Source organism: Ambystoma mexicanum, chromosome 1q (assembly GCF_040938575.1).
Source record: "Ambystoma mexicanum isolate Mex_15411 chromosome 1q, UKY_AmexF1_1, whole genome shotgun sequence".
Lineage (NCBI taxonomy): Eukaryota > Metazoa > Chordata > Amphibia > Caudata > Ambystomatidae > Ambystoma > Ambystoma mexicanum.
Window position 1 is genome coordinate 127,087,492 of NC_090922.1, and position 21,920 is coordinate 127,109,411.

Genomic DNA, 21,920 nt, shown 5'->3' on the forward strand with positions numbered 1-21,920 from the left:
AATTATATAGTGCCTCCTTACTATTTACATTGGCCTTAGCCTATTCGCGCTAAACGGAAAACCGCGTTGCAAAGTTCAGATTTTTGGGTTAACTTCGCCGCCATTTTAAGATTCATCCGCCATTTTGATTTGTATTCATGTGTTCTTCGTTCTAAAATGGTGGACTATGTTTTTGACTTGCAGCCAAGCCTTCCGACCTTTGAGTTCTGTTAATGTTTAGGTTGTCCGAGAGACGACTGTTTAGACCAAGCAAAGAGACCTTGTGCTTCATATGAACTGTCATTCAAGTTTTGTCTGTGCTCACAAGCCTCATCCTTGTATAAACATTGGGACAATGAAAAACAAACCTCGAGTGTATACTTTGGCTGAACTACATTGAGAAGGAACTTAGTACAAAACTTACCGCGGGATCCGAGAACATACATCACCTTTGTGTCTTCATGGAAATGCAAACCTATGTAATCCTTCGCATAATATTGTATAATCTGTATGTGAACTAGGCACGAACTCTAGACCACAAATTATTCATGTGAAGAGAGGCTGGACAATATTAGACGAATTGTATAAAAGCACACATGTTTAGATGTTCAGCTCTCTCTCACCTCTCCTTGTCGGCTCGTACACATTGCGGGGTGTTGGGAGCCAGATAGCTATCCGTTTTGCTTTGTAAACTGTACAGTAATAAAAGATCTGTGAATCTTTTTAGCCCGTGATTGGTGTATTTCCTTTGTGGTACTCGGCCTCGATATTTCTTTGTTCTTTCAGCAACAGTATGCTACGGCCTTAAAGGAGAACTGAAAGGTAATTTTCTGTAGGGATGGGTGTCGTGCAGGGTGAATTCTGGCTCCCATCCCATTTAGTCTGTTCTGGAATGATTTAGAGGAGCGTCTGGTTGATCAGTAACTGATTGTGCCCTTTTGCGAACAGCTACATGCATCCCACACACCGCACCTTTTGTAATTAATGCATTTAAAAGTAGCCTGCCATTAGCAAGAGGAAAGTAAAGGCAATCTTGATGGGCCCAGCTAAATGCTCTCTGTGCAAATGGTGGATGTCAAGAAGTAGTATCTCACTTTTTTTGCCTGGACATTCGCTTTCATAATAAAACAGGACAGTGGGCAGAGGTGCAAAGGAGTGGGAATAAATTGGACCAATCAGCCTTGTAAGGAGGCTGTGGATTACTGTGGATTACTGCACAGCCATTAAAGATAAAAATAGTGTCTCAATGTCACACTGCAGCCTAGCATGAACGAAGGGCCCTTGCTCCTTTGTTTTGCTGGTCCTGGTTAGATGGCGCTAGGTAAAGGTTTTAGAAAGGGACATCAAGGTTGTTTTATGGTATTTAATTGTTCTATTCCTCTTATTTTAGTAACATTTTGCCATGAAGTGTATGCATTATATAGTTAGTGCAGTTTTCTATGATGGTGTTGTAGTGTGTTATATTGTCATGGCTTTTGCTGTAGAATAAAGTGATGTTGGTGATGGAAAGATATTTCAAGTGGCACATAAGGGGGGGACAAGAACAAAAGATGTATGAAGCGACACAGGGCAGGCAGAGAGAGTGGACTCTGACTGAGAGTGTTTGACTAGGATGAAGGAAAATGACTATTAAGAGATCTGTGGTGAAGGACTGCGACGAAGATTAACTGTGTCTCAACACACTATCACTTCTCTATAGCAGTGTTTTTGACACAAGGTGGTGCTTCCAGGTTCCAAAATCAAAAACAGCTAAATGGTGCGCCTAGACTAACCTTGAATGCATGCACATCAGGAAGGAAAAAGACCTAGTCTAGACTATCGCATAGTCTATAATTTATTCTTGTCCCCCTCCGTATGTCAATTTCTCTCTTGCTTGCTATATCTTTCCCTTGCCAACATCATAGAAAACTGCACTAAATATATAAAGAGAAACATCCTCACACCTGTCAAAACAGATTTACACAGGTATACTTTGACAAAGCTCTATTTGCCAACTTTTAGCCCAAACTAAGCATTAGTACCCAATTGGTAGTCACTTGATGAGTATTCCCATAATCACCATTGCATTTGTTTATAGGTTGGGCTGAAAAAAATTCTCTTAAAGCAATGATCTCCATTTTATGCTTCAGTTAAGCTTTTTTATATTTAATTCTGGAGTTCATAACTAATCAACTTTAAGCCCTTTTGTGCTCACCTGGCAGCATGAGATGCTAGCGTTTGAACATTTGGGTTAACGTCTTTTATTTAGGAATCTTAATCATTTTCCTTAACTGCAAGATGCTTATTATACTGTGAGTGGCAAAGTGCAAATTGAGTCCCCAGTTGAGGTCCTGCTACAGAGAATCTAGACTATTTAGAGTTGAAGATGGCTTTGGGTGTGAATGAATTGCACTTACCGAAAGATCACTCCATATTTGTATTACACTTACTACATGCAAACTCTTACGCTGCACCGCGTACAGTGAATTCACATTGTACTGTATCAAACAATATAATCAATAAACGAACATTGATAATATGCAAATACACTACTATTTCTAGGCATCTAATCCTGTGTTTCCACAGTTATCGAACATCCTTGATTTGAGAGATCTGGGATAACCTTAGGGTGAGAAAACAATGTCAATCATAAAATCCTATGGTGAGAGGAAACGGTCTCATTAAAGAGCGTCTGTCCCAAAGTCCCAGATTGCATTTTTACCCCTATTGACGCTGTGCACCTGAACTGTATGTATGGCATTTAGAAATGTATCGCCATTATCAAGAGCAATATTGGTTCTGATTCATGTATATTTAATCCAGTTAGATAGCTTTTTGTAATGTCAATATTACATCCGTCTGCCTCCATCTGTGTAGACCAAGAAGCAAAAGGTCACCCTATGAATGAGTCACTTGCACTAATGTAAATAACGTACATAGTGTTGTCTGTAAATTGATGTCATAAATGCCTCACTAGTACTAAGCTAGGACTAAGACTGAGAGTTAAAGCCATTTCATTTCAACTAGTGTCGGCATTGAGTGCCGATTCGACCACTTAGGACTGAGCACAAGCTATAAAAGCTGTGTTTTTAAAGATACAACAAATGGAGGTAAGCATATTAGTATAACAGATTCTGTCATATGACTGGTCTATTTTTCAGCGGTTCAGTGGAAATATTAAAAAACACTTTCATTTTTTCTGATATTGAAAATGTGTTCCATCTTAATATGAGATCTCGAAGCACGTTTACAAATATAAAAATGGAGTCGTTCCTCCACTTCCAGTGTTTTAAAATATGTTTTACTTCAGTCTATAATGCATGCCCAGTTACCTGTAGAAATAAATCACGAAGCTTGCCAGAATAGACATGTTAAATAAAAAAACAGTGCTTATTTCTCATCTCACCAGCTGCCGTTGCCATATCGATATGTAAAGTATGAACAATCGTAGTTTCACAAATAAAACTCGTCTGATAGACCGCAGATTATTTCTAGTGTTAACCAATTTTTTAATTTTCTGTCCATCATTTCTTTCGTCATCCATATTAAATCATGTTGCATCAGGAGCATTTAAAAAAAAAAATCTTAACCATGTATTTCTTATCTTGACCTTAAGACTTGGCAAGCATACATTCCATAAGACATTGGACTACTGGATCTCTCTTCTGATGTTATTCACTGAATGTCCAGAAAGTTCGACCTAGTGATGAGTTATCAATGTTATCGATGGATCAAGTGTTAGTTGTTGCCACTCTATAGACTTTAGGCCCTTTTATATTGGATCTCCATAAACAAAATCATACAGAATTGCTTGGTCTTCCTGATAAGTTAATATGTTTCCATTTCTTAAGGACACTCACTTTTTCTGTGAGACACAACTGGATATCTGTCTCACAATGTCCTTTTCGTATGGGCGATGGGGGCTTTTCATATGTGTCTCCTTATACACGTGTGATGTTCAGTCTACCTTGTCATAACTGGTCTGATTGTTGTTCCTATAATTATCAAGGTTGCATGAGCAGCATATTATGTAGATTACGCTCTTCATGTTGCAGTTGGAGAAATCCATCAAAGTAATTGTTCATCCGCAGTCCGGTTGTATTTTTTGTGAAGGCACACATGCTGTAACTACCACATTTATAGTGGCTTTTTAGGGTTCTGCTACTGGGAGCATTTCCTAATGTTAGATGTATCTCATCTCTTCTATTGCCTGAAATATGGACTCTCACCAGTTTATTTCTTTAATTACTTTGTAGAAGCAAAAGATGGGCAATGCTAATTTGACTTCTTCATTCTTCAATATATGCCGAAATTGTTTTAATCTTGGCACTCAATGAATTAAACATTGTGACACAAGTGCATCTCTTCTGTCTCTCGACTGTAACAACTCATGTTTGTTTCAGCGCTTTTGCCATCGTGTCTAATCAGAGATTATGGAACATGCAAGGACTTTGAGGTGGGAGCTTTGCCTGCTTTCCCTAAAATGGCCATTCATTAGCAGAGATTGCGGGACATATATTAAGGAGAGATGGGGATTAAAATGTTGACATGACTACCTTTTTTTGTTTTCCATGAAACAAGCACGTACAGGCGTACCATGCATGTGGGATGTTTGCCACGCTTAAATATTGTTTCCCATTCGTTCCCTTTGGATCCAACAACAACAAAGATATATCAAGAAAGATGTACTTTTTTTAAACCATTTCAATTAAGTTTTAGTGTTCGGATATTCAGTGAGATTCAATCATGATTTAAATTCCTGGCCTTAGCATCACAAACATGTTCAATGTTAAGGTGATTTTGGAAAAAAAAATCTGAAGTTAAAAAGAGAACTGTGCGGTCCTTGGATACACCCAACAAAGCGCCTGTACACTCATCTATCTAAAGATTCCAACCAAGACAATTTTGAGGAACCAGCACTTTGCAATTCTTTAATTCCAAGATGAAGCTTGGAACAACGCCATACTTTATAGTCTGCATCACTTGAAGCACTTTTCTTTCAGCTCAAGCGCTCTCAAAGAAATGTAGCAATCACCAGCTCATTTCTTTATGCTTGGGGGACTAGTTGACCTGCGTACAGGGTATGCAGCTTGAGGGGTCTATTATCCATAAATTTACTCCATACATCTAGCATACAGTCTGTTTTCACAATGGAGCTATTTGACGGCACAGAGCGTACATTTGCACAGCAACGTAAACGCAGCCTGCTTCCAGTTTTTGGTCATTTGCACTCTGCAGTGCTCACATTTGCAAAGTGAGTGTTGCTAGCATGCCAGGCAGCGTTTACTTTTCATTGAGTGCTGCTTGACATGTTCGCTTGCCATGTTCGGATGACCAGCAGGGCTCACAATTAAACCCTTGTTGTCAATTGTGAACGCTGCTTGCAGGGTAAGCAGTGTTCACAAATACAATTATACCCTGCCCGACATGTAAGCATGTCGGGCAGGGTTGAATTATAATTGTACACGCTCCCTGTACATGCTCGCCTGGCAGGAAGTGTGTAGAAAGGATCCCTATTGGGACCGCCTGCGACCCCATAGAGATCTCCAGCACTTACCCCAGCATGAAAATCCATGCTGGTGCAAATGCTGAAGCGTTTGCATGGTGGAGAGGAATGGACCTGCGGAAACGCAAGTTGCGTTCCGCCCCTTCTCTGCGCCATACACATGATTGAAAATGAGCCGTAACGAGACTGCAAGGCATTCTAGCCTTGCATTCACGTTATGGCTCAGTGGAACATGAGCGCCTATGTGTTTGTAAAGAAGTACAGTACTTGGTGGCAATGTATTTTTATGGTGCTGCATCACCTATACTGTGGTACTTTCACAGTGCACTTTTTGTATTATTTGTTCCTTGAAAAGGTGTTTTGTGCGCTTTTGTTTTATTTTTATTTTCTAGTTTAATATACCATGGACATGTCACAAAATGCAACTTAGCACTGCTCAAGAAATTGGGTGGATATTTTGAATCCATAGTACAAATATAGAGCAAAGTCAATTTGCAGCCTGTTCTGGTTATATGTTTAAGAACATTAGATTGCATTTTAATGGGAGCGGCAGTCAACTGGGGATGCACTGGTGTATACCCAGCAATCGAAAATGCAGTCCGTCTGTGTGGATATAGGCTTAAAATTGGAGGCATCTTCAAGTATAATACTATTCGTGAGCTGATGAAGTGACAGCCCCAGTATTGGAAAGTACTGGGGTATTGAGACTTCATCAATTGTGATCAATACATCATTTTGCATTTGCACATTGGAAGGTAAAGGTTGATTGAATTTCCTGCTGTATTTAGTTATGTGCTCGTTGTGTGTTAGTATATTGACTGGGAATAGTCTGCATATTTTAACTAATTTGCTATTCATGTGCTTTGATCGAAATTTCACATTGGTTTATTTGAGAAATACTTTTGTCCTTGTTATTGGTACATTGATTTCACTTCAACACATACATGTACGTGTTTCTAGATTCTTTTCTTCACGATGTATTTCGTACATATGCAATTATTAGCAGTATTACCAGAGCAAATGGCTGCTCACTCTGTGTCCTGAACGAATTATTTTTGTAAATGGCCATGGGTTTTCATCCATGATATCTTAGTATTTCTCAGGTGTACTATGTTAATTGGCTGCTTTGTCAGGATATACAGCACCTCATGTTGTCAGTTGCCAGCTGGTAAGCTGATTTTCTTCACGCGAGGAGTGTTATGCGATCAAAGCAGTTGGTGCGCAAGCGTTGCCGCGCAGCAGCATGTTGCGCTGCTTTTACTTGGGAAGTCAGATGTTTGGAAGGCCTGTCTGCAGACGGATTCCATAGTTTCGTCTGGACATAATACGTTTGGGATCTTCTTGTAATGCATCCCATTGGGCAGTAGCTACCCAGGAACGCCAGGCTGAAGTGTGAACCAGGATCAATTATTCGATTCTAGAGGCCTATCTGAATAGAAGACTAGATATTCTTCCTCAAACCCTGGCAAGTGATTGGGTAGCACACTCCAAAATGGAGCACTGCGCTGGGAAAATGTGACATCTGAAAGTTGGTTCAGAACATTGCAGTGTTCCTACTTAACAAAGGCATTGGGGCAGTCTGCGTGATTGGGGGTTAACGTGATGCTTTTAGTATACTGGCTTTCATTCTCAACAGTATATGCTTTAACTGATCCATGTTTCTGCTTTCCACAGGTTAAACGCTTCCCTCTCTGCACATCCAGAGAAAGACGAGCTCATCCTGTTCGGAGGTGAATATTTCAATGGCCAAAAAGTAAAGTATTCCTTTTACTTTATTAACCTCGCTTTCCTGTTTGACTGTGCATGTGTGTGCCAATTCTCCCGGTGCCAAACGGAATCTCTGCTCACAGGTTATCAAATATTTAGTTTGCCTTGTAATGAGAGCCGCCTAATCCCGCTCTGTCGGAAGTGACATGAAAGACGGTTGCAAAGGGCATGATGTGGCCATTAAGGCCCTGCACTGATTGGTTCCACATTCATATTTAATGAGGCATCCGCTTCCCCCGAGAAGGCTGCTGGCCTTGTGTGCTTCATCCTTGTTAAATGCTGCTGCCCCCCTCTTACAATCAATGTTGATGATTCTTCTTTTCTAGTACTGTTCTGGTCCCCTTACCCTCCCACGGCATGCAGTAGCATTTATACTGATGCCTTAAACATAGGTCGTATTCGCTGTTCTTGCTCAATCCACTTGTCTTCCTCTCTCTCCGAGCCTTCCTCTTTGGCTGTAAATTAAAGACTTTGTTTTGCTTCTTGGTTTTCTGTTCAGGAGCCATATCCTCGGTAGTTAACACGGCAAAGTTGCAAGCATCCCGCCTCAGATCTTTAACCCTTCAATGATGGCCTGTATCATCCAGGCACAAACCTCCTTTCTTCATCCAGGCATGAACCTCCTTTCTTCGCTTTTGTTTAGGAACCTAAGCTATAAGCTACAGCTCACAGTTTACTCCAATTGGGGCAGAAAAGCGTCCGAGTTTGTTTGTAGATTATGTATGCCTAGCTGTTGGCTTTTGCTTTGTGGGCTGATGGATTGATATTGCTGGACCCACTCTCGTATGGGTCCTGCAGTGATGGAGGACAGTAACCCCCACTGGTGCACACACCCTAGTGTGGAACATTCCTATTAGTTATATTGAAAACCAAAAACCTGGAATTTGCACATCTTGAAAGAAAAAGTTGAATTGCAATTCATTGGTTACATTACATGGACAATAACATGGGAAATGTAAAATTGTATTGGTTCAGATAATCAGAAATTGCCACGCATAAATTAATAATGGTTCACCTGACATTTACCCGCTTTACCATAACTCTTTCTGAACTGTTTGAAACTACCCCCTCCTAAAAGCACTCCTTCACCCACTTTGCCTCCCACACCCACTGGTATTTCCCTTACTCTCATCTAATTCCTTCCAGAAAATACTGTGCAAGTCTTTCTACCGCCTCTTGCCTCCCACCTTCAGCCTCCTATTTTTTTTCAATTGTACTTTTTTCTTTATTTTACATTCTCAAATTCAGCATTTTGTTTTAAAGATTTTTTTTCTTTTAAGTTTTTGAGCATTGTACCTTTTCTATTCCATATTTTTCCTATTTTGTCCTTTGTATTTAATTGCTTTGGAAAAGCCCTCAATTCAATTGTTTAACTGATTACGGTTTTATAGTTTAAGAGACAGAGAAAAATGCTTTAGTCCATTGGAGCAAGTTTTTCCTCCCTGTAAATAACAGTTTGCAAATTTGTGCAAAAGGCACAACCATAGATGAAGTTGCTCTAGAGCTAAAATCACAAAGGATACATTGGCCTAGAGAATGACCTTTTGCTATTTAATGGGTCAACACTCCAAGAGGCGATAGAAAAAAAGTATTTTTGTGAAGAACTGAAAGTGTCTAATTGAAATAACAGCAGGCTGGCGCCATGCCCAGGGCCAGGTTCCAAGCAGGTATTTCTGTCCGTTTGTGTGGAACAATACCAAGCCACCACCATAATTAGCCGAACAACGAATGCATCAGGAGGCAAACCTGGTATCGGAAGCCACATCAAAGTTTGGCAGGAAACAAGAAATCCTCTGAAGAAAAGATATGAAAACGAGCTCCTCCAACCATGGTCCCAGAATCTGGAACCACATCCATCCATCCTGCATTTGACTTGTCCCATCAGTCCTGTATTTTAGAAGCAAGTTGAAGACCGACGTTTTTAAAGGAACACCAAGTCCATTTTGAATTGTACAAATATGGCATTGTTTTAGGTTTTTTCTTTCCTATTTAGCATGAACTTTAAAACTTAAATGAACCGAGACATTGACAAATATTATGATGCCCTCACTCGTCAAGGTGCCGAGACGGCTTAAAATTGTTAAAACATTCCAATAAACGTGCACAACACCCCCAAAGCTACATTTTAAATACCGCGCAAGATCGCGGGGCAGGCGATGACAATCTAGTTTGTCATCACACACAACCCTAACACCACACAAATCAAACAGATCATCAAGAAATATTGGTCCTTAATCCAATTACATCTTGAAGGGGCACTGCTCCATCTATTTGCTAAAACGTAATGTGAACCTACGAGAGCAATTGGTGCATTTTAAATACCCTATGCCTAATGCACAGTCTGGGACCTGGGCCCACTTCCGGGCCATCATCTATGCGGGACGTGTACCGTTGCAAACAAAAAAGGTGAGCAGTTATGCGATTGGCAACTATACCTAGAAACGTAAACAATTGACCAATTGTAAATAATCTGGAATAGTGTATTGAATTGAATGTCTGTGTGGCCGGAGATACAGTGGCCATAGTACACGTGCAGCCAATAAAGGAATTGAAGAGCACAGAAACATAAATCCACCTCTAGTTAAGCATTTCCTTGAGAACACTCCTCTAGTAAATTTCTTTTTTATGGTGGATTGTGTATCCAGCACCCCAAACACCTGACCTAACCAAAAGACTTCTACAGGCAGAAGGAACATGTTTGGATTCACAGAATGGATAGTTATCGTCAAGGGTCTTAATGAGGATTTTGATTGGACAAAGCTAATGTGATATATACACAAGACGGCACTTTCTCACCACCTAGTTCATCAGTTAATGACTATACGTTATATACACATATATATTTGTATACATGGATTTATTAACCTAATTAATGATGCAATCTATCCGTAAAATTCATGTAATATGAATGGATCATTGCCGAATTTCTTTCATGAACATTGTTCTACTTGGGCCGCCTTGACATCTTTCGGTTTTATAAATTGTAGGGCTATATATTTCCCCTTTTCTCTGCTTATGATACAAGTCTCTTTGTCATCTATTTGTAGTTTAATTATTACACCACCTCAATTTCAAAATAGTGTTATTCACAACTCTGATGTTACAATGTAAACACATGACGCAATGACACCCGCTGTTCTTTTCCAGGAACTCAGCGTATGATGTCGTTACAGAGTTGCTAATTATTCTTTAAAAAGGCCAAACCGAAACTGAAATAACCGACATAGAGGTAAATGCCTTACCGTAAGGGGTTATTGCCTAATAATGGACTAATCTCAGGGATCGTAATTAAGATTTGAAAAAGCAGGAGCTAAAAGCAGCTCATGGGTATCCAGCATTACCCATTGACCAGGAGTGATTACTGGGGAACCTGGCGCTAGTAGTGATCCGCGAATCTAACATTTACATACAATACAATCATATCACTCTGTCCATTATTTTAAACCCTTATGCTTTAAATGTTGTATAGATGTGTCCTAATGTTTATTTGTATAGTGTTCCAAATGCACAGAGTTAAATTCGCAAGAGTGTGTTTGTTCGGCATCAGTTGGCCTGGGCAGCCAAAAGTAGCTTGTGGTAGATATTGGTGTGAATCTAACCAGGCTCTTCTAGGCCACACATAGGGGCTGAATAGCTCCCAGATCCCTCAATTTCGAACCCTGTATACTATTTATTTTGAGTATATATTACTTGGCCTCACTTTGTCACAAGTTGATATTATTGGTTTGGCAGACACCATCAATTGATGAATCTGGGTAAATTTTAAAATGTCAGGCTTTAGAATATCACGCTGGCTTAAGGTATGGAATATTATTTAATTGGGCCCTAAGTTTATTCTTATACCCCAGGTAAATACATACATAACCGTTCAATGATTGATGATTAATCTAAAAAATGCATGAACACCCATTTAATGGCAAATGAGCACACATATCACTTCCATGACAAGTAGGTGGACAAAGTTTCGATCTCTCACAGGACACCATTAATTTATCATGTTTCTTATTCATTATTGCCCTTTTATTTTATTCTACAGATGACTGTGAACTAAGCTCGCTGCCCCTCAAATGTTAATCAAGAGTGATACATGGACATTTAAATATTTCTAATTGCTGGGTGAAATGGATTGATCTTGTCTGAGCCAGACAGTTATGACCCTGGTTTTGAAGTCTTTATAGCTCAATGTCTCTCCCCAATGCTCCTTTGGAGCAAACAGTTAATTACTGCATCAGACTGCATGGTGACCTTGGACATTATTAGTTTGTTTAGATGCTTGATTTTAGATTGTAATTCAGTGATTAGAGGAAGAAAAGTATCCAGAACAAGACATTGGGGTACGTTTATCAAACCTGGAACCACATGACACACAACCTTAAAATGGTGCAACATCAGGGGGCCTAGGAGCCTTTATCCCACTGTGCAATTACTCCTACATCCTTCTACCCTCTTCAGACCAACCGAAGGCATTCCAGACTGGTTTGAAGGGCGGACTTCATTTACTAGGCCTGTCTGTATAGTGACTGGTTTCATCTTCGAGAATTGCTAATCTATTGGATATGGCAATGTGCTCCACTATTTTCGTCTTATTTCTGCTTGAGTCACGGAAAAGCTAATGGGAAGAAATTGAGTGGTTGACCATTGGCTAGTTTGCCCCTGTAACTGGTGAATCTCTGCAGGGTATTTAGAAAGCTCAGCCCAGCCCTTTTCTTGATTTTCTGGGCAGGGACCCTCATATTGGGCCATGAACTCAATGGAGTTGTCGTTTATAGCTGCATGATACATTATCATTTACTTTTGTCGTGGAATTGTTGTTGAAAGGGATAGCTTACGGATTATCCAGACTACTCCTCGTCGGAACAACCACATTTTTGGAGCGAGTGTCTTCAAGTAAGGACGCAATCTCTACGATGAGTTAATTGGCCCCAGTAATGAGGCAGCAGATTACTTTTTCTGAGCTGGTTGAATAAGCTACCGAACGTTGGCTTTCCACTTGCCCATTTTGGTGGTGGCCTTTTCAAAAGCACACCGGTCTTCAGAGTGGAAAACAAATCAAAGAATTCCTTACCGGCTTGAGGTTCGTTCCCACTACCGCCTCGCAGCCCAACTGTGCAACTTCACACAGATGTGGCGTGGCTCTGGCTCACCTCACAGCGGCTCTTGATGCTTTTTCCTGGAGTGGATGGGGCTTAAGCAGACCAATACAGGAACTCCTAGCACGACTGCTCACACAGTCGAACACCTTGTCTTCGCGCAGACTTGGCGCCAAATGGGAATAGCATTTTTTCTGGCATGGAACCTGTGGGGGACACTCCTGCAACCTCCCTTATTTTTTTTACAAGGAGCAGAGGACACCCCCGCCACGCCTGCCAAATGGGAATAGCATTTTTCTTGGCATTATACAGGCGTATGCTCTTACATTTGTATAATGGCACAACCAGGATGAACATGCTTTCTGATAGCATTGTTACGGGCAACACAAAGATAAGTAGTGCAGTGGGTTCACCGAACTCCCCTTGTTATGTCCCTCCAGGGACTAGAGTGGTCCAGCCAATACCTGATGTGTCCCTCTAAGGGAGGATGAGGAAGGATCCTGCCGACTTGCTGTCCCAAAAGGAACTCTGCAATCCACTTATGGATTTCCCAGAACTCTTTCAATAATGGAGCACTCCAACACCATCATGCACTATCTGATACCAGACCGGTCCATGGACTGAAACATGGAACAACCTCTAATATTCTGAAGGTTGTTTGTGAACTTGTAGCATTCACAATCTTGAGTATTTGACTTAAGCCCAGAAAGGTGAACAGTGGATACCTTGCCGAACTGGCGGTTCAGCATCTTCTGCACCGCTGAGGTTGTAACTGGCAAGGAGGCGGCAAAGCGCTTCAGAGCCATCTTGATGGATTTCCTAGCTGGTGCTGCATACCCTCCAGGTTCCTAATTTAATCTAATACAAAAAATTCCTGCATAAACCAATCCTTAAACCTGATTAATAGTAACATGAATGTGACCCTTAAGACCATTGTAAACAATAAAGAATTCCAGACAGTCATCAAGAGTAAAGAATCAAGGTTTAGAACAGACCCCACAAATTGAGAGGTATAATGGCAGGTGACCAGGTACGCTCTTGCGCTTGGACCCATAAGAAGCAGAGGCGTTTCTGAATGCTCCGTTGGTACAAAGGGAGACCATGAGGTGAGAGAAGTTGGCGAGAAGTGTAGCCGAGGTGTCTCCAGGGTCTATCCAAGAAAAGTACAAAAGTAATCTAAAAGAAGAGCACAATGTGCATGAAAAAACCCCAGCTTTATTAAACAGTCGACTGGGAGAACAAACGGCTCCATGGACCTGAACTGTACTACATTCTCAACTCCTCCCAGAAGGGCTGCAATATTTAAGCAAGGAAGTCTCATATTGGCATCATTTGTCAATCGTTACAACTTTGAGGATGTGCTAATACACAATTGGTGGCTCGTTACGGGACCCCTATAGTTCCTGTGACAAATGCCACAGTATTGCCACGGCTTATATGGGGGAAGCCCCTTCCCATGAGGCCAGGGAGGTGAGGCCGTAACCTGTAGTCCCCCTGGGGTGGTACTCCGTGGCTGGACCTCATGAGAAGGGAAACCCTTCATCGGACCAGTGACGATTGCGCTAGGAGAATGTGGTATTTAGTTAAATCTTTGGTACCCCCATTCTCCTCATAACCCAATGAGGCTCCTTTTGGTTCCCCATACCTCTGTTTTATAGTAGAGTATACAATCTCATTTACAATACTGGGACTAGGAAGAGGTAGACTTAACCAGGCTTAATACAACAGACCATTGAGACTAAGAAGATGGCACAAAGAGGCAAAAGCCCAGCGCGGAACCAACACTAGCGGTAAAGTTTTCAAAAGGCAACCACAATCATAAAAAGGGAAGGGGGACTGAATGAAGCATCAAGCCAGCCCTGGAGGAGCAAGGAAGGAGACAATTGTTCCATGATGGGAGAACCAAAGGCTGGAAGCTGGGACGCTGAGAGACGTGACTTTCCAAAAGGTCCAATCGAGGTGGACCTAGCCGGTGGCCGAGAGAAAAGAAGCCTCACTGGCGAAAGCAGACCAGGAACAGGGACGCGTCCAGCCACAGATGTGAGTGAGTGTCTGGAGCTGCAGAGCCGTGAGAGACAGAATGCCAAGTGCGGCAGCAACATAGAAGATCCACTCCACTTCCAGAGGAAACGCCCTTGAGGCTTCCCAAAGGTAGGCAACCGGTCGGACAGGTTGTTGGGGCACTGAGGGAGATGAAGGAATTGAAAAGCCTCATAGATATTTCCTGAAGAGCTAAAGCGCATGATAGAGGAATTATACAAATGGATACAAACTTTGTAAAGCAGATAAATACATCCAAATCAGCAAAAGGGGATAACAGAGAAAGCATACAAATGGTTACAAACATCAGGAATAAACCTATGTGGGATAGTACCTGGCAGGAGAGTGTTGAAGTGGACAACAGGTGGAGGAGGGACAGGGATACCACAGAAAGAGAAGAACAGGGTCCGGGACCCGTACGACATTGAGGAAGCCCACCAGTGTACAACAGAGTCTGGGACCCACATTGAAATGGGCAAGGCCCATCAATAAAGTATGCAAGGTTCAAAGACCCACATCAGTGGGACGATATCTATAACTAGTGGTTTGGTGCAAAGAGGAGGTCTCAGAGATCCAGAGAAGGTACAAAAGGATGAAGGGAGGCAAAGTGAGCTAAACAAACCTGTCATGTCAGTGAACCTGGCTTTGAGGATCACAGTCTTAAACTATTTGGGAAAGTGGACGGTCAGGTCTGGCAGGTTAGTGAACGAGACGTGATAAGAGACTTTAGAGCTACACTTTTGTTTCAAAGACACTGGAAGAAGTCCCCTCCAGGAAATTGGGGGACTGTATTTTGTTTGCAAGTCGAAGATCCTGACGGAGGAAAAAGTACCCTCCAGAAGAGGGGCACACTGTAAATGTTGTTGCACAAACAGAGTGAGAGGTTCCTCCAGAGGATTTGAGGAACTGTTTTGTTCATAAACTGAAGCAAGAACCAAGGAAGAGATTCCCTCCAGGAGATTGGGGATCTGTGCTTTCCCTAAGTTGGTCTGAACATTTAAGCAGTGGGCATTGGAACTACATATTCTGTCACAAGAACTATGCTTTGGAGTCTACATCCAGAATAAGAGGGGCCTCCTTTTGGGGGTATCTGGTAATATTTTCCCCTTATATCATGTCGACATACATATAGTCGCCAGGAAACGGCATAGGTGACATTATATAAGGGAACAAAATATGTATTGTGCCATCTACAAATGTAAGAACATACTTCTGTTGACTTTGCTCATAATGCCAGCAAAAATGCTATTCCCATTTGGCAGGGGTTGTGGGGGTGTCCCCGCTTGTTTAAAAAAAAAAAAAAAAAAAGGGAGGTTGCTGAAGTGTCCCCCGCAGGTTCCGTATGGTAATATAGCCTCAGAAAAACAGCGCCATTCTTGTATGGCGACATTTCTGCAGGCATATTACACATGGAACACTTATATTAATGAGACCTCCATTTTTCTTAGTTAACTTTATTTTGAGGTAGGGCAAGATAAACTTGTCCTTTTACTTTTTTGGTTATCAATAAGGCTATGCCAACCAGTTTACCACCTTTTGTGTCCGACTTGTACTTCGGCACACTTGCAGCTCATATTCATTAAATGTCTGTATTGGATATAAACATTTCCTGGAACATCACCCTCACCTCTCCTTCATGACGTCATGACCCTTAAGCGTCCCTCCCCTCAATTACATCATTATCTGCTGACCTGCAGAAACTCTGGCATGCCATTGATTGGCATCCGCTAAGGGGGTGGGGCGGATTGATGAAGATGATGTGAGCCATAGCATCACAACCAATCTAATCTATCCAATGGAATTATGAGGGAACAGCAACAAGGTCAGGGGTATTCTTACTGCCTCTGCAACACCATATCCCAGTCTCCGGATTGGTTCCCCACTTTCCTAGTCCCCTTGCACCTGTTTGCCCCAGTCTCCTCTCTTGCACCGTGCGAGCTCTAGATGGAAAAACTGTGCATTGCAAAAACCACATTTCTCGTATTTAATTCTCCTGTACTATTGTACTCGCTGCTTGGGCCCTTGCTACTCAGCCCAACAACCTTGCAACTTATTGTGTGGGGCTGCACCTGGTATTCGGCTGCAGTTATCTTCCTGTGATAAACTGAATTAGCTACTGTGGGCTTCTTGGAGTCTCACCGTGGTGAGCTGGTCTAGCATTTCTGCAAGTTTCTGCAGAACTTCAATTTCATAGTGAGCTGTGGCCTTTTAAAACAACTAAAAGGTGGCCTCTGTCTAGTCTGCCCTGGGCCTACTGATATATGCCCCAACTGTTATTCATCAATATACCCACCCCTTAAGCCTATTACACTTCCAAGTTATGTTTTAAACAAACTATACAAAGATTGCACTTGCTGCTTGTATACTTTTAATTGCGGCAGCCATGCTACCTATCCCTAGTTACCTGCTAGATACAACTACATATAAGTTCTGTGTTATCAGGCATGTCCTTCCCTGCACAGCGCCCTATTCCCTAACAAGGGGCGCACTAGGTTTAATATAGGTATGATCTAGATGCATTGTGACGTTACCCTTCACCTTACTTTTGGTGTTACTGTGTTACTTGTCTTGTGCGTGCGCCTCCCCCTTGTGAGTGTTGGATTTGTATATTCACAGAAGCGTGTTCCTTAAAACTGATGGAGACTGCTAGAGGGAGGTGTGTGGAGATTACCACTGACACAAGGCAGTGCCAGAGGAGCCTGAGAAAACCACTTCCTTGCCAGAAGCAGTGCTAGTAAAGCGAGTGAAGATTGAGAAAGGTGCATTAAAACTGGAAGGGATGGGGAGAGCACTTGAAGATTAGTCTTGGCCGAAAGGCCTGATTTAAAAGGCTAGCTAAGCTAATACCCGGGACTTGAGAAAACCCTGGGGAACTGCAAAGAGTCTGAGACTTTCCACCAGCAACCCTAAAAGACTGGAAAGCAGTGAGAGCAGATCCAAGCAGAAAGGTTGCAATAGTGTCTGCCTAACAAGGAACCAGATTGAGGGAGGCAGAAATACCCTTTTAGAAATTTCAAGATAGGATCTGTGGAAATTCGTAGTGAATCAAAAGCGAGGAAGGCCAAAGAGGTAGCAGTCTTTTATGAGAGGGCAGAGCGGGGCTGCAACCAGTGAAAACAGGAAGAGCAGAAGGAGGCTCATAGTAACCTTAGAAGGGCCTTTTTTTCCAGAGCATTGTTTTGTTGACTTATATAAAATATAGACTGACCTATAAAAGCACGATTTGTGAACTTTTATTGGCCACACTCTGAAGAAGTTTGGTTTTTCATTTGGGAGAGCCAGTAGCCTCAAGTTTTGAAGGATAAGTATTGGATTTTCTGTTGGGCACGTGCTTGGAACTTTCCTTTTTAGATTGGGGTGTTTCAGGAGGAGCAAGGAATTTTCTGCGCAGGATTGAGCATCTTTGTTTGCATGATAGTGTACGGAAGGGGCTTAGTACTGTAGGAAGGTACCAATCACTTTGTTATCCAAACTATTAAAGTTTGAGCACCTCGTTTGTTTCCAGTTTCACCCCTAGTTCCATCCAACCATTTTCAATTAGAATCCAATAATATGTATTTGCCCAAAACCTTGAAATGTTGGTTGCTTTGTAAATCATTGCTTGGCCATCCTAAATATGTGTACTTGTGAAATAATTATGGTATGGTATGGTAATGTTTTATTTGTAAAGTGCCTGTACACAAGGCAAGTGTTTGAAAGCGCTCAAGGAGGGAGGGAACAAGGGGAAAAAACAGTCATTCAGAGCCCTTGAATTTCTGAACGATATAAGTCTGCACAAGCAGAATAAGTACATATATAATTAAGTGTTGAAAACAGCAAATAGGTCTCACAAGGATTGTGCAGTTTTTCCAAGTGCATTGAGGCGCCACCATGCAAGAAGGGGAAATAGGGAAGATAGATTATCTTCAGGCATGGTATGTTCAGATTGTGCAAGAGCACAGACGGTACAGGAGAGGGGAGGGGGAGTAGGGCAGGTGCAGAATGGGGTCCAAGTGCGCTCAGTTAGTCAGAAACTGGCCTAAGTTCTGAGAGATGCCACTCTCATGGGTCAATGACCAAGTGCAGTGGTGATGAGGCAAGTGCAGTCCTGGAGGCAGTGCGAGAGGACTGGTGAGGGTGCCAGGGACCTGTGAGACTGAGGTACACCCGGCGGCCAGTCAGCAAGCTTTCTGGAAAAGGAGGGAGAGAGGGATAGAGCGGGAGGAGGAGGAGGAGGAGGAGGAGGAGTAGGATCATCTCCTGCCACATCTCTGCTTAGAGAACCAGCTTACACGCAGAAGGTTGGAGGTAGGTGTGAAGGACAGTTTTTAGGTAGGTATTGTTGCAGATCGGAAGGTCCCAGGCCCTAGAAAGCCTTGTGGACAATGCAGAGGGTCTTGAATTTGATCCTTGCAGCCACGGGGAGCAAATGGAGGCATTTTGGCACTGCAGAGATGCGGCCCCTAGGCTTGAGGCCAAGGATAAGTGTTGCGGTTCTGTTGTGGATGAGTTGCAGAGGCTGGGAGGTTGAGAAAGAGGCTGTTGCAGTAGTCCAGCCTTGAGAGAACCAGGGCTCTGGAGACAGTGAGCCGCTGGGAAAAGGTGAGAAAAGGAAGAGTACCCCTGAGGAGGTGCAGCTGGTAGTTTAGAGATGTCCGAAATGTAAGTGGAGAAGGAGAGAGTGGAATCGAAAATGACCCGAAGGTTTTTGCCTCGCAGGTGGTTGCGGGCCAGCACCACGGGAGGCCGGACAGAGAGAGAGTGGGAAAGCTGGAGCAGGAGTTCCAATGTGAACAATCTCAGTCTTACTGGCGTTGAGGCAGAGATCCTTTGCAGCACACCATGACTGAATTGTGGACAGACAGTCTGAGATGAGCGACGTAGAGGAGGTGGCTGAGGGTACCCTGAAGGAGAGTTGCGTGTCATCCGCATAACACTGGAAGTTGGAGATGAAAGGGGCAATCACACGTGCCAGGGTAGCCATGTAGATATTGAAGAACCAGGGGGATAGGTTAGAACCCCGGGCAACGCCACAGTGATAGTAAAGAGAAAGAACCCAAGTTCCACCTGGGATGGGCAGTCAGAAACTAAGGAGGTTAACCACGCCAGAGCCTGACCTGTGATTCCCAGGGTGTCCTGGAGACGTGCAATCAGAATGTTGTGGTTTACTGTGTCAAAGGCAGAGTAGGGATCAAGAAGAATCAGGAAAGAGGGAGTGTTAGTGTCAAGATTTGAGAGCAGGTCTTAATGAATGTTCAGAAGAGCAGTTCCATGCCTCTGGATGCTCTAAAGCCAGACTGATGGTTGTGAAGGCAACCAGCAGATTCAGTGTGGAGGGTGAGCTGAGAGATGGCCAGATTCTCCATGAGTTTGCCTAGTAAAGGGTTGATGGAGATGGGGCAGTAGTTTACTGGAATGGAGGGGTCGGCAGAGGGTTTCTTAGGCAGAGGGTGGACAAGGGAGTGCTTAAGAGAATTTGGGAAAACTCCAGTGGTAAAAGAGATTGCAGAGATCAGCCAAGGCTGGAGTGAGAGAGCAAATGTCCTTAAAGGTTTTGGAGGGGTAGGAGACCACCTGTTTGGATGAGGCCTTCAAAGACCGGACTTGTCTGGCGACCTCATCAGGTGTGATGGGAGTGAGAGCAGAGTGGAGACGTGCTGGAGGGGCCAAGGGAGGCTCCAGAGGTGTTGGTGTATGATATGGTGTGGAAGTAAGAGAGGAAAGGATGTTTTGCGGTGAAGTGTCTTGCCCTGGCTGAACAAAGGTCCTGGGTGGGTGTGACAGAAGAGGAGGCTACTGCAGGATTGGCAAGTTCCTTACATACTTTGAAAAGTGTGTCTGTGTTGTTTGATGCCGTGGAGATGCAGGCTTGAATAAAGACTTTTTCTTGGTGTGGATGCAGAGTCGATATTACCTTTTGAAGGAGGCAGAAGGGCAGTTTGTCATAGGGTCCGCCTGACCAATTTCATTTCCGATCGGCTACCCTACACTTGAGTTTAAGGGCAGCCAGATCAGAGTCATACCAAGAGTTGCACTTTTGGAAGGCCAGTTGGACCCTCATGGCAGGGGCAATAGTATCAAGGGTGTTCGCTATAGAGAGATTGAAGTTAGCGAGGGCTGTGTTGAGGTGGGAGTCGGCCGCAGGACAATGAGGTAGAGAGTAGGTGGAGGCAAAGCCAGCCACTGTCACTCTTTTCATTGGTCTGTTGACTTTGAATTCGAGTAGCTGCACTGGGTGTGCTGATGCAACAGGAAGAGAGCATCAAGTGTGAAGAGTGGTCCGTCCAAGAGAGAGAGGTAGTGAGAGGGATAGAGAGAGGGATGTCAGAAGAGATGAGTGCATCCAAAGTGTGGCCCGCTGTGTGCGTGGAGCAAGAGGGTAAGATGGAGAGGTTGAGAGAATCGCATAGGTTGCGTAAGATGGATGTTGAGGTCACCCAGCAGGAGGAGTTGAGAGGAGGAGGCGTGTAGAGAGGAGGCCAGGTCAGCCCATTCTGAGATGAAGAGAATGGACAGTCCTGGTGGCTGATAGAAGGTGGCCATAAGGAGAGAAGATTTAGGAGAGAGTGAGAGCTTGCAGACTAGGCACTCAAAGGAGTAGTAGGCCTGAGTGGGGATGGTGGAAATGGGTATACATTCTGGGAAGACCAACGCCACTCCCTCTTCTGACACCTTGGGCCGGGGCACAGTGAGGAACTTGTTTCCTTCAGAGTGCAGTATGTCGAAGGTCGTGACAGAGCTGTCCTTGAACCATGTCTCTGTGATGGCGAGCATATCTAGGTCCATGTATTCAAGGAGGTTGCAGATGTCAGGCGAGTGTTTGACAGCAGAGCGAGAGTTAAGCGTGGCAATATGGAGCAGCTTGCCATCTTTGAAGGGGGGGGGCAGGAGACGGTGCCCACCCTATCCCACCCACCCCCTACCCTCCTGAGGTTTGTTAGAGAGCCAGGGGGATAGTGGAGGATGGCGGAGGAGCCAGGGCCGACAAGGGAGCCTCTGCCTCCAGTGAGGCAAGGCAAGGGTGCCTCTGCGGAGGAGGAGGAAGGCAAAGCCGGCAATTGAGTCTATCCAAGGGGAGAGGTAAGGTTTGAGTGGTGAGGCAGGAGCCTGTCACAGAAAAGGTTGGGTTGAGGACCCTGAACAATGATGGTTCCATTCTGATAGAGATTAATGATGACACTGGAAATGGCGAAGAGGTCAAGGAGGGCCTCCCATCGGGTGGTATCATTAATGGGAGAAGAGGCGATAGGAGAGAGAAAGGCGACCATGTACTGGTCCCTAGGTCGGGTGAGGTAACAACAAAGAGGACGTCTGTGAGAGTCTCTCTGGCGGAAGCCGTGACATAGGTGTCTGCAATAGGAAGGACTGGTTTGGAGCCCAGTTTGTCCTCCTTAAGTTTCTTCTGGCCAGATTTAGTGATAGGACAGGGATAGGAAATAGAGAAGCAGTTAGATGGATAGTGACATAGCTAGCTTCAATGGTGAGGAGGAGAAAAGGGTGTTCCTAACCTACTGTAAGGGAGGCATGGTGCCACAAGTAGACACTGACACAAGATTGCAAGTTTCGAAACCTTTATTTGT

The 21,920-nt window shown here is 43.5% G+C and overlaps 1 protein-coding gene across 1 annotated transcript in view; it reads left to right on the plus strand.

Annotated features, from left to right (window-relative positions):
- The window catches only part of KLHDC4 (kelch domain containing 4), a 461,477-nt gene that overhangs the window by 59,125 nt on the left and 380,432 nt on the right, over nt 1-21,920 (plus strand). The window contains exon 3 of the mRNA XM_069636170.1: nt 7,139-7,217. Coding sequence (XP_069492271.1) covers nt 7,139-7,217 — 79 coding nt within the window. The remainder of the gene's footprint in view (nt 1-7,138; nt 7,218-21,920) is intronic.